The sequence below is a fragment of the Esox lucius genome, chromosome 19 (assembly GCF_011004845.1).
Source record: "Esox lucius isolate fEsoLuc1 chromosome 19, fEsoLuc1.pri, whole genome shotgun sequence".
Taxonomy (NCBI): Eukaryota; Metazoa; Chordata; class Actinopteri; order Esociformes; family Esocidae; genus Esox; species Esox lucius.
In genome coordinates, this window is record NC_047587.1 from 5,217,638 (window position 1) to 5,231,404 (window position 13,767).

The 13,767-nt window shown below is 40.9% G+C and overlaps 1 protein-coding gene across 1 annotated transcript in view; it reads right to left on the reverse strand.

The window, feature by feature from the left end:
* LOC105018141 (zinc finger protein 536) overlaps positions 1–13,767 on the reverse strand; it is a 32,857-nt gene that overhangs the window by 5,664 nt on the left and 13,426 nt on the right. The window contains exon 3 of the mRNA XM_010883347.5: positions 3,245–4,393. Coding sequence (XP_010881649.4) covers positions 3,245–4,393 — 1,149 coding nt within the window. The remainder of the gene's footprint in view (positions 1–3,244; positions 4,394–13,767) is intronic.

The following is a 13,767-nucleotide window of genomic DNA, read 5'->3' on the forward strand; positions in this document are numbered from 1 at the left end:
GACATCTGCTCACACAGACAGCCACACTGCCCTTCTTCTTTCACCCCTCCATCTATCTCCATCTATGCCGGCTCTCTCCGGGGCTCCCCCTGTCTTTCACTCTCTGTCGTCCTTTCAGCAGAGGTATACACTGGGCAGACAATGAGGTAATGACTGCCCCCTTTCAGAATCGAGACTTTTTCCTCTTCTTTCTTCTCCTTTCTTTCATTCTCAGATAATCCGTTCTGTATTGATCCGCTCATATTCGACCAGGTCTCACGTGTTCTGAGGCTCAGTCCGATGAGTGGAGGAGATGGTCGGGCTGCAACAGTCACAGTCCTCTGATCTATTCTCTTAGTTAGGCCCCAGTAAGATAAACCTCCTCTATAATGAAGAACACCTTCAGCTAATGATCTATTAAACTGCAATGAACAGTTTGCTAATGTGTAAACCTTTTCCTAATATGGTACGATCAAGCCTTTGGGCAAACTGAACTTGATTTGATGCAACCACAAAGAAGTGGCTTCTATCGCCATCTAGTGGCGTGGTCGGGAGGTGCAGTGCAGGACATTAATGTGGCAGGGCTGGATGAGAAACTAACGAGCATTCAGTCAGGTTCATCCAGGGGTCACCATCTGGTCAATTACCACTGTTGGCACACTGTGTCCAACCTGAACTGTCACTGTACACACATGGCACGTCAGTCCATGTCCACGGTGCCCGGCAATATGTCACAGAGTGACTGGACCTAGACATCCAGCATGCAGACCCAGGGACTGGAGGCAGGTCCTTGACAATGCCACCTGGTCAATATTACAAAGAGAGCGGGCAGAATGGCGTGATGAGGACCATGTCTGACTGGCCACCTGCTTGTTGTGTGGTTAAGGGGCACTTCCTAGGCTCAATGTCAATCGTGTCAACTTTGACTGATGCCTTTCCAGCCTCGCTAATGGGTGAGCAGCGATGGGGGGGCTTCCGTGCAATGGATGATACATTTACCGGGCATTTACTTATTCATCATATTCTACAGTTTCAATGCCAGACAATACAAGCACTGTAACTGATGAGTTACTGTGTTATTGTATATTTAAAACGTCACACGTATACAATATTGGGAACGATAGGCGAACGAATCAGAAAAAACTTCTGGAAACTATAATACTGTACGCATGACCACATCTAAGGGAACAATTGTAAGCCTACATACTGGTAGGTTTCTGAAAGAGTACACCAAACAGGAACTGAACAGATGAGGCACTCCAACATATCTGACAGGCACATTCATGTCTTTCATAGGAGCATATTGGGTTTCATATTGTGTTTCTGAATAAGATGGATCAGAATGACGCGGTATCAAGTTTCACTCATAACACATGCGTATCATATTAAAGGATCCCAGCTGTCTGAAAGATCTCTCCAGAGGGCCAGGTGATTAAATCTTGCTATCTGCAGGCGTATTGTACAAGATTTAAACCCCTCCATCAATTGGGTCTGGTCGCTTGGCTGATTTGTTACCCATCAGATGGTGAAATTGTATCGTCCTCTAAGTGTGGTTGTAATCAGAGTTACACACCTGTGACTGCAATGCCGTTGCAGTAGTTCTGCTGATTTAGTGTCCAACTAACTACAGAGCAACAATTTCCTCTGACAAAATGTATGTTTGAAGTAAGTCTATCTATCTGGACGAGTGCCCTAAAGGTTGATATTTACAATACAACTGTATAGGATGGCATAGGACGGTACATGTATGCAGGATCGCAACTTGTCCACTAGATGGCGGGGAACTGTCACAGAATATTAAGGCACCACTGCGGGAAAAGGTAACAAACAGATACAGAGCCATTCAAACGTTTGGACACACCTACTCCTTCTAGGATAATTCTTCATTTTTTTACTATTTCACACATTTTAGAATAATAGTAAAGAAAACAAAACTATGAAATAACACATGGAATCATTTTCATTCTCTCAAACAGCTTCATGAGTTAGTCACCTTTTCAATTAGGTGTGCCTTGTAAAAAGTACATTTTCTGGAATTTTCTGGAATGAGCCAATCAGTTGTGTTGTGACAAGGTATACAGAAGTCCATCATCAAATCTGTACAGTAGTAGTCTATATTATGACAAGAACAGCTTCAATAAGCAAAGGGAAATGACAGTCAATTACTATTTTAAAATATGAAGATCAGTCAGTGAGGAACATTGAACGTTTCTTCAGGTGCATTTGCAAAAACTTCAAGGGCTATGCCGAAACTGGCTCTCATGAGGACAGGCACAGGAAAGTAAGACCCAGAGATACCTCTGCTGCAGTTTAATAGAGTTACCAGCTTCAGAAATCAGCAATTAACTGCACCTCAGATTGCAGCCCATATAAATACGTTACAGAGAAAATAACAGACACGTTTCAACATGAACTGTTCAGAGGAGACTGTGTGAGTACTTTACTGTTGAAGGGAATCACTATTGAAGGGCACGCATAATAAAAAGGACTTGCTTGAGCCAAGAAACAGGAGAAATGGACATTAGATCTGTGAAAAACGGTCCTTGGGTCTGATGATGGATTGGAGATGTTTGGTTCCAACAGAGCTGTGATGGTGCTTTGCTGGTGACACTATGATTTATTTAGAATTCAAGGAAGACTCAACAAGCATGGCTACCACAGCAACCAGCAACCAGCAACCAGCAACCAGCAACACCAACCTATCTGGTTTGCACTTAGTGGGACTACCATTTGTTTTTCAACAGGACAATGACCAAAAACACACCTCCAGTTTGTGTAAAGTCTATTTGACCAAATTGGAGAGTGACAGAGCGCTGCATCAGAAGACCTGGCCTCCACAATCACCCAACCTCAACTCAGTTGAGATGGTTTGGGATGAATGAAAGAAAATCAGCAAACAAGCGCTCAGCATCTGTGGGAACTCCTTCATGCCATGGGTGTCCAAAGTTGCCATCAATGAAAAGGGAGGCTACTTTGAAGAATCTAAAATATGAAATGTATTTGTGATCTGTTGAACCCTTTTTTGCGGGGGGTTACTACATGATTCCGTATGTGTTATTTCATAGTTTTGAGATCTTCACTATTATTCTACAATGCGTAAAATAGCAAAAATAAAGAAACACTCTTGAATGAGTAGCACTCTTGAACTGTACATTAATTCATGGAATAGAGAGAGGGAGCGAGAGAGGGAGCAAGAGGGAGCGAGAGAGGGAGGGAGAGAGAGCGAGAGAGAGGGAGAAGGAGAGGGAGCAGGAGAAACACTCACCCAATATCTCTGCTCCCTCCTTGAGGCCTCCGCCGTTGAAGCTGGCCGCAGGGCCGTTGAGGAGCATCTGGTTGTGTCTAACGGAGGACTGCAGGACTGAGAGGAGGTCCCTGGGGGGCTGCTGGCGTGAGGTCTGCCTCGGCCTCCTCAGCGGCGCCGGAGAGAGGAGAGTCCGGATGACAGACCTGCTCCACTGCTCCTGCGTCTCCTCGGGACACCCCTGCAGGCAGTCAGCCCTCCTCTGTGCCACCTCCTCACTGCAGTGTTTTCTCCTCCTCCGCTTGTTGGGTCTCTCGTGTCCCTCCGTGCTGTCAGACACAGGGTTGTCAGGCGCACCGTCTGGGTCCGGAGCTGAGGAGTCGTAGCTGCGCGGGTCCTCCAGCTCTGTGGGCGTCGCCAGGTCACCACCGGTGCCAGATCCGAGCTCTGACCAGTCAGACTGGGCCAGGTGCTGCCCAGTGGGCGCCTGCAGCCTGTTAGTACTGGAGGAGGGGGAACCATTACTCCCAGGGCTGTGCGGCTGGAGTAACCCAGTCACTTCCCCGAGAGGTCTGTTGTTGTGGGCTGAGGCAGCCTGAGACGACACCAACCAGTCGGGTCTGCGGGACAGGTCCAGAGGTTCGTACTGGGACCTGTTCGTACTGTGTGTGGCCACAGACTCCCCCTCACCGCCCCGGCCACTCCCTCCGGCTCCGACACGCTCCTCCCCCTCAGCGCTCCCCGGCTCTCCGCGCCCAGAGCTGACCCGAGCCCCCGCTGCCCTCCTCTTCCGGCCTCCTTTCAGCACGCTGGTCGTCAGGCCATTGATGAAGGACTGTATGGACCGGTGAAGACCCGGCGGGTCCACATGGTCCTCCCTCCCAGCCGGAGGTCCATAAGCCCGGTGGAGACTGGATGGATTGGGCAGGCTGGGCGCTAGCCTGTCCATGTCCAGAGTGGCCTGGTTTCCCCCGCCCTCACCGGGGTCCTCCGGCCCACTGTAGAGGCCCATGGCAGGGCTCCAGGCTTTGGGGCTCGCCGTCTGTGAGGACAAAGAGTTTCTGATGTCCCTGGTGTCCTGATTCCACTGGGGGTGTTGGTAGCCATTCAGATGATAAGTAAGAGAGGCTGACGGTGCGCTGATGTGGTCACTGTAGGGCTTTTCCTCGCCTGTTAGAGCCAACGAGACAGAAAACAATTTACCTCTGTTACTATCATGTGGGTGTTTCTCTGAACTGCTGTCTGTATGTGTACCATATCAGTAACAAACGGTGTCCGTCAAAATGATGGACATACTGAGTGAGAACCGACTAAAATAACCTAAACGACTGGATCATCTCTGTGAACTTGGGATATGTGAATTTGTATATACTCATATCCAACATTTCCAAACATGAATAATGTGAGCAGTGCTACACGATGCAGAGTTGAATGATTTAAGTCATGCACCTCAGTAAATCAGACTTGTAATCAGCTTTTAGGCCAAACAATACATCATCGCACAGTAGAGCACCATATGCAAGGAATAGAGTGAAATATGTTTGCAGTGAATAATTTTTTTTATAATTACATATTTTACAGTAGCAGCTTTTGTCTGAATGAGAACAGAGAGGAAGCAGAGGGACCCATTTTATCAAAAGCAAATAACTAGGTTTAGTAGAACCAAATACATTATTCCTCTACAATGAGAAACCATTAATATTCAATCAAGTTTATTTTTGTTTTTTAATTTTCTTTATTTTTGTTTCTAAGTAAACAATGCTTGGCTAAGTATATAAATCAAATGAATTTTTAAGACATAAAATGAAAAACAAATATATATTTCTTATCAGTGTGAGGTTAAATGGCACAAAACTCAAACAGATAAACAACAAGCGATTTTTTCAAATTCTTGACGTATTTTCAATAAAGTAAAACACAAGATTTTAACAACAAACCTTCAAATTGCAATACATGTTCCATATGAAGTAATTGCTTTTTACAAGGGAATTCAATTATTACTTTCAATACGACTGTCTTCTCTCTAGTTAGAATAATTTGTAACATTGCTTCATCTGCTCTTATTTTAGCAAACCTGTCGACTTTTGGTAAACCTGTCGACTTTTGTTGGAATGTAAAACAAAAATGGTATTTCTGTAGTAACATAAGAAATGACACATAGGATTCTAATGTACTATAATGATGATGACTACGATGATTGGGTTTTACATTTGATTTTGGAAAGATCAAATATATACTGTCTATTACATCAAATATACATCTCTTATACGGTAAACAGGTATTCTACAGTAAACAGGTATTCTACAGTAAACAGGTATTCTTTTGACAGTAACAGGTATTCTTTCGTAAACAGGTGTTCCTTATCCAGTAAACATATAAGAAAATGAATTGGGGTCTTTCTAAACCTGTATTGGCCAACACATTGGTATCATAATCCAGTATGGTATATCAACATGCATAGCAACCTCCCCAAAATACACACCACAAGTACCAAGCAACACTGTACAATACAATATATGAATGACTACAACACAGGTGGAAATGTATGATTCCCTTCTTCAGGTTAGAAGGAGTCAAGCCTTGAGATCAATTAACACCTTTACCTCTGTCAGGTGTGGATTTCTTCTTTCAAACGTTTTTTTTCCCGTCAGGTTCATAAACAATAAGGACATATGCAAACTCTGCTCTATTACCAAAACTGGAAAGTCAACATGATTGTGTAATGAAAGGGTAATGAAAGTAGATCCCCTAATCCGAGAGAGGGTGTTTAGTGGGTGTGGGAATGTAAATCTAGATGTAGGTGTTATGATAAAACATTTTAAAACAGATTAGCAGTACTCTGAAAACCCCAAGTGGTGTTTTTAAGTGAGTTCTCTGAGAACACTTTGGGGGTTTCATTTGATATAAAAGGCAGCCTAGAAAGTGTTAAGAAATATAAATGGGCTATAACCCAAACATTTATTGATGATAAGGGCCTATTCAGAATATCTTTTATCTTTTATGGAATTAAGCCTACTTATATATTAGTTGTGAAACAGAAAAGAAAGAGGAGGAAACTGAGAAATTTGTAAAAGTCAGAGAGACAAAATAAAAAAATAAAACTGATCCTAGTCACCAGGGGAAGTAAGATGGTATAGTAGATATAATTGGAACTATGCACACAGCTCAACTGATACTTAAGGGGAATAAAAAATTGACCGAAAACAATATCCCAACAGCATACTAAATAAAAATAATTTGTAAATGTAATTTCACCAAAACATTTAAGAATACCTCCAACCTAATTTATTATGCTAACATGGAAGCAGTGCATGTTTTAGGAGGATAAGCAAAGGAAATGTAATTTAAACTTCAAAGTTACATTTTAAAATCCTTGCAGATCCATGTATGGTTCGTTCAAGCTATATCCTTATTAAGCAACAAAGACAGATAATCATTCATACTGCTGGATATACTTTTTCAAATTTTGTCCACAAAGTAGAATGATTAACATAGACTGTGTGGAAGTGCTACACCTGGCTACATGAATGTTTTCAGAAAAGATCAAGCTAACGTTTCCTGTTCCAAATAGCTAACCTTTGCGCTGGTTTTTGCACTTCCTGTGCCACATAGCTCTGTTGGTAGTGGATTGTGTGTAATCAAAAATGTACAGAGGTCATGATTATTCAGTGTATGAATATGATACATGTTTCACTTAAAAAATAATAATAAATTGCCACATTACTGTCAATTCCAATACATAATACTTTTCATTAAAATGGACTGAAACTAAAATGCCATATTTCGATCCTCTATTTGATCAACCATTTTAATGTCATTGATGAAAATAGAATGCTTTTGTCTAGCTGGCACTAGTTTGCATTAAACCTGTCTTGAACATTGCAGTGATGTCCATACAGTTTATGCACCTGGGGAATTGTGGGGAATCGGGGATAGTGAAGCCTGAACAAGGGTGGCATTTTTTGTAGTGTACTGTATGTATTGTATTGGTCTGGTGTGGTTCAGTTAGTAAGACCATGGCACTAGTAACACCAGAATGCTGGGATCAATTACATCTGGGGACTGGAAAGCCAGTCCTCAGTCAAAAGCATATGATAGCACACTTGGAGTTCATCAAAAGGCCCCTAAAGGACTCACAGCTGGCTGAAATGTGCCTATTACTGAGGTGTGGCTTCTGTCTGGCCACCCTACCATCAAGGCCTGATTGGGGGATTGCAGCAGAGATGGTTAACCTTCTGGAAGGTTCTCCCATCTCCACACAGGAACTCTGGAGTTCTATCTCTTGAGTGATAATTCTCCTTTAGATATCTTAAGGAATTTGCAAAAAAATCTAAAAACAAGTTTTTGCTTTGTCATTTTGGGGTATTGTGTCTGTAGACTGATGAGTAAAAAATAGAGTTAACTTTAGTATAAGTCTTTGACATGTGGAAGAGGTGAAGGCTTCTGAATACTTGCACGAGCCAAATGCACTATTTAAAGCCATGCGATTATTAACAACAGTATGGACCACAAAAGTTTAAATATTTAACAAAGACGGATGGGTTTACATTTCATTAAAAAAATTCTGTAGAATATTTAACAAACCAAAACAGAATAACATTGGAACTGGATTGCCTAAAGTACATGAGACACACATCATTTAGCCATGAAACATGCTGTGGAAATTATATAATTTAGCCATGGAACATGCTATGGAAATCAAATAATTTAGCCATGGAACATGCTATAGAAATCATATCATTTAGCCATGGAACATGCTATAGAAATCATATCATTTAGCCATGGAATATGCTATGGAAATCATGTCATTTAGCCATGAAACATGCTATGGAAATCATATCATTTAGCCATGAAACATGCTATGGAAATCATATCATTTAGCCATGAAACATGCTATGGAAATCATATCATTTAGCCATGGAACATGCTATGGAAATCATATCATTTAGCCATGAAACATGCTATGGAAATCATATCAATTAGCCATGGAACATGCTATGGAAATCATATCATTTAGCCATGAAACATGCTATGGAAATCATATAATTTAGCCATGAAACATGCTATGGAAATCATATCAATTAGCCATGGAACATGCTATGGAAATCATATAATTTAGCCATGAAACATGCTATGGAAATCATATCAATTAGCCATGGAACATGCTATGGAAATCAAATAATTTAGCCATGGAACATGCTATGCTTGACCAATGAGGGGTCAAGCCTCGACACACCTGTAACTTATTAAAAACGTTTCTGACATTGTACTTGTGCCTTTAGCTCTCACAAGTGCACATACATGTCCTGTCACAATTGGTTTGATAAAATAGAACCTATTCTATTACCAAATGACTGAGTGGAAAGTGCCCTATGCTTAAATAAATTCAAACACATGGCATGGGATCATAGGGTATGCTGCCAATATGCCACAGCTTAGAGCTGTGACATACACTCATCTAAAGGCTTATTAGGAACACCATACTAATACTGTGTTTGACCCCCTTTCGCCATCAGAACTGCCTTAATTCTACGTGGCATTGATTCAACAAGGTGCTGAAAGCATTCTTTAGAAATGTTGGCCCATATTGATAGGATAGCATCTTGCAGTTGATGGAGATTTGTGGGATGCACATCCAGGACACGAAGCTCCCGTTCCACCACATCCCAAAGATGCTCTATTGGGTTGAGATCTGGTGACTGTGGGGGCCATTTCAGTACAGTGAACTCATTGTCATGTTCAAGAAACCAATTTGAAATGATTCGTGCTTTGTGACATGGTGCGTTATCCTGCTAGAAGTAGCCATCAGAGGATGGGTACATGGTGGTCATAAAGGGATGGACATGGTAAGAAACAATGCTCAGGTAGGCCGTGGCATTTAAACGATGCCCAATTGGGCCCAAGGGGGCCTAAAGTGTGCCAAGAAAACATCGCCCACACCATTACACCACCACCACCAGCCTGCACAGTGGTAAAAAGGCAGGATGGATCCATGTTCTCATTCTGTTTACGCCAAATTCTGACTCTACCATCTGAATGTCTCAACAGAAATCGAGACTTATCAGACCAGGCAACATTCTTCCAGTCTTCAACTGTCCCATTTTGGTGAGCTCGTGCAAATTGTAGCCTGTTTTTCCTATTTGTAGTGGAGATGAGTGGTACCCGGTGGGGTCTTCTGCTGTTGTAGCCCATCCGCCTCAAGGTTGTGCGTGTTGTGGCTTCACAAATGCTTTGCTGCATACCTCGGTTATAACGAGTGGCTATTCAGTCAAAGTTGCTCTTCTATCAGCTTGAATCAGTCGGCCCATTCTCCTCAGACCTCTAGCATCAACAAGGCATTTTCGCCCACAGGACTGCCGCATACTGGATGTTTTTCCCTTTTCACACCATTCTTTGTAAACCCTAGAAATGGTTGTGTGTGAAAATCCCAGTAAGTGAGCAGATTGTGAAATACTCAGACCGGCCTGTCTGGCACCAACAACCATGCCATGCTTAAAATTGCTTAAATCACCTTTCTTTCCCATTCTGACATTCAGTTTTGAGTTCAGGAGATTGTCTTGACCAGGACCACACCCCTAAATGCATTGAAGCAACTGCCATGTGATTGGTTGATTAGATAATTGCATTAATGAGAAATTGAACAGGTTCCTAATAATCCTTTAGGTGAGTGTATGTTTCACAACATTATTTTGATTACAGCACATATATGTTGTAATATCTAAACAATACATTTATTTTCATACCTTAAAAGAAACAATAACAAATAAAATGTGATGCTTGTTAAATTTTTAGGCATAGTGTATTGCCTAATGTGAAAACATTGTGAAATGCTACCATAACATAATGCATTCAAATGGCAAATTAAATTAAACAGGCAAATAAACTATGTATCTTGCATTTTTCATCAATGGAGAAGAAATAATGATGCTATGTTTTGATTAAACCAATGTGTTCATTATATTTCACTGTACACTTTTACATATTTTGGAACAATGGTTGTGTTGTGAAAGTTGTTTAGATTGAAAATGCACAACGAAAGGTTTTTAATGTAAGACTAGCTATTTTACACCCGTGATCAGTTTGACGTTTTGTACAGATTTATAAAATGTCCCTACGAATTTAATAACAAAGCAATAATATATAATACCATAGTAAAATAATGTAAGTATGTCTATGATATCTACTAGATGTCTATAATATCTACTGTATGTCTATGATATGTTAAAGTCATTTGAAGTGGACGTGTATGAGACCTAAAATGAACACTGTTTCCAGATATCATTCTGAGGCTGAGCTGTGTAATAACAGCCTTGCCCTTGGCTACAGGGATACATAAACTGCCACCATTTTGAGTTAGTACTTGATGAAGAGAACACATCCAATATATTTCCGAATAAAGAATAAGTAAAAAAACAGGGCAAATGTAAAAGAGATATTTTTCAGGATACAGGTCAAATGTAAAAGATATATATGTTTCAGGATACAGGTCAATTGTAAAAGAGGGCATGGCTCCCATCCAACCTTTCTTGTATCTTTAGTCTGGAGGAGGAGGGGACTCTGGGTTCATCAAAGCTTCTTCGCATGTGGGGATCTCATTCTTCCCATGTGTTTACTCTTTATGAAGTTTCTGCTCTGCTCGTCCAAAACAATATGTACATCGTTTTGAAGTTAGATCAAAGCTCAATCAATGTCACCAAGATCAAAATAATTCTAGGGTACATAGCAGTAACGGGAGCCAGTTTAAAAGCACAGGATAACATCACTCAAAGACAAATACATCACTGCATTGAATTGTGATCCTTTGTCCATCCATTTGGATATTTAAGAACGTATTTGGACATACATGAACAGAGGCTCACATATGTCTGCTTCCTGTGTGGGACAGTGTACTGTCTGGCCCGGGGACCCAGTCAGAAATAGTGCTCAATAAAGAACATAGGGTGCCATTTGGGACACATCCCTTCCACTGTCTTTGAGCAGCCCAGCTGTTTTGGTGCCATTCCAATTACTGTAAAAGTCATCCGCCGCCATTAAGCCACAAATATTGGCAGTTTATTGTCCAGCTCTCTGCTGACATTTGAAGGTCAGGTCCTACATTACACTGTGTCTTTTAGGGATGTGCCGTCTGGGATGGGGAGATAAAACCCAGGGCCGTTCATTTCATTCTATGCATATTGATGTTTTATTGTTCTTCTTTAATGGGCTAATATCTGACTTAAAACAGTGATTCATTCCCCTTGGTTGGAATATCCATTTCGTAACACCTTCAGATCAAGCCCTTAAGGTAATTATTGCTGTGTTATTGCTAACACCATCAGTTATTTCATGAGATAAATTATTTAATATTATTTGACTTTTGAATTAGTTAATATACTGTACCTAGAGAGGGACATAAATTAAATGAATGAAGCATATAATAAAACTCCACTCTAGTAGTGAAGTAGAAAGCACAAGTTGAGTCAAATATAAACGTACTTGTAACACATTTAGTCCACAATAATTTGTGTGTTTGCGAGTGTGTGTGCATTGGTGTGCATCTGTTTGTGTGTCTGTTAAGACAGGACAGCTAACAGGAGAGAGGTCTCTCAGAAACACCACACACATTGTCTTGTGCAAGAGAGAAAATAAAATGCTTCATAGAAGTCTTTCAGGCAGATAGACACACTGGCCATTTCAGTGATTCTGTGGTTTACATTGACATGAAATGACTAGCAGTTCTGAAACGCCCAATGCAGACATTCCTGACCTCATCTTTGCCCACTGTATCTTTCATAAACACATTTGCTTGCTAATAAGCCCCAGTGCAGCAAAACAACACAAAGACTCAAGATCCTGCTCTCTTCTGTGTTTGGACGGGTGCCATCTTTGTGATTGCCTGGTTCATGTTAACTTAATCAGTTGTAGATCTACGCACTGCAGAGGCCCACATTATGTGCAGGAGTAATTTTAGCGCTTAGATTTATCCACCAAACTCCAATTACTGAATCATTAGAGGACACAGCTTTCCTCACCTAGCGCAGTGTATCATATGATGAAAGGATCCAACCTGTGATTATAAATGCTAAATAAGAACTGAAATAACTTGCTGTGGCAAAGCATGCAGCTGGTGGGAAATTCATTTTATATGGATAAAACACTCTTTATTCAATGTATTCACCACCCATGTATACACACGCATACACACACACACACACACACACACACACTATAACTGTAGGTAAATTTATATTGCAACAGTATGCATGAAATTAATGCAGTATAAACTTAAGCACCTAAAAGACCAGGGTGGCATGCTTTAAGAATAAACCGCCTGAGACAGAGATTCACACCAGACTGCAGGGGAGAAAATAGGGGCACCAGATGTTCTTTGATGTTTATAATAGCATATATTATTAATATTAATTAGACCACATCATCAATGACGCGTTTGGGACGTTTCCAAGTCAATTAAGCCAAATGGCATTATTTGGAACAATATTTCAAGGCAGGTGTTCACAATTCCCAGGGTAAATCTTTTTATCAGCAGCTAGGAAAACAAGCATTTTGAGCTTAATTTGAGCCTCATACCTCATATCTGCAATAATAATTAAAAAGAGTATTGAGAGCCAGAAGGGGAAGTCAAGCCAGCAAGTAATCCGTTTTACAACAATCAGAAATCCACAGCATTTTACTTTACTTATATAGACCCAGTTTGTTGACAAGAACATGTCACAACGTAAAGGGATTGTTCAGGTAAAGAGCATATTTAGATGTTTAATAAAAATGTGTAGTTGCTGAATTATCCCTTTAAGTCATCAGAAGCCAATCATAGTGTGAACTAGGAGATGCTAAAAAAATTAAAAATAACACTGATTTATATCCACTTAAACACGATCTTCCCGAGTCTCCCTGTAACCAATTGTAATGTGTTAACATCTCGATACAGTAGCAGTGGAGTAGTCTGGGAGAGAGAACAAGGACTTCAGGGGAAGGAATCATTGCATGGTGTCTGCTCAGTGACCCCAGGGTTAAGAGTATGAAAAGGACTAATGAATAACTGTCAGAGGACTTCAGAAATGTTTTTGCTCCCAATTCAAACCCGGACACTCTGGATGTAGGTCAGGGGCCCCTAGCTAGCACTCCCACTTATTTATCTGTTTTAAATGAGTCATTGTTCATGATTTACAATTAGAATTACAGTCAAACGCCGTGTTTTTTTTTATTTGATTTTTTATCTGTCTTGATGAGATGGTAGGAGCAGTATTCTCAGCACTAGCTAGTATCCATAAACAGACCTTAATTGAACATGCGGAGACTTGTCAGTACTGAATTCTGAACATCTACATACACTGCATCTAGCAGGGCAGAGGAGGTCTGACAACAGTCCGCACTATTTACATTGGCAACATCTATACAATAAAGTCATCACTACAGCCATTTCTATCGGCCTGAAACAGCCACGTATTAATCACTGTGTCTCAAGATGAAACATCTGGCAACAATGGTAATTCCTCAACATCTCCTGAATTAAGAACGACTACAATCCATAGAGACACTTTCGATCA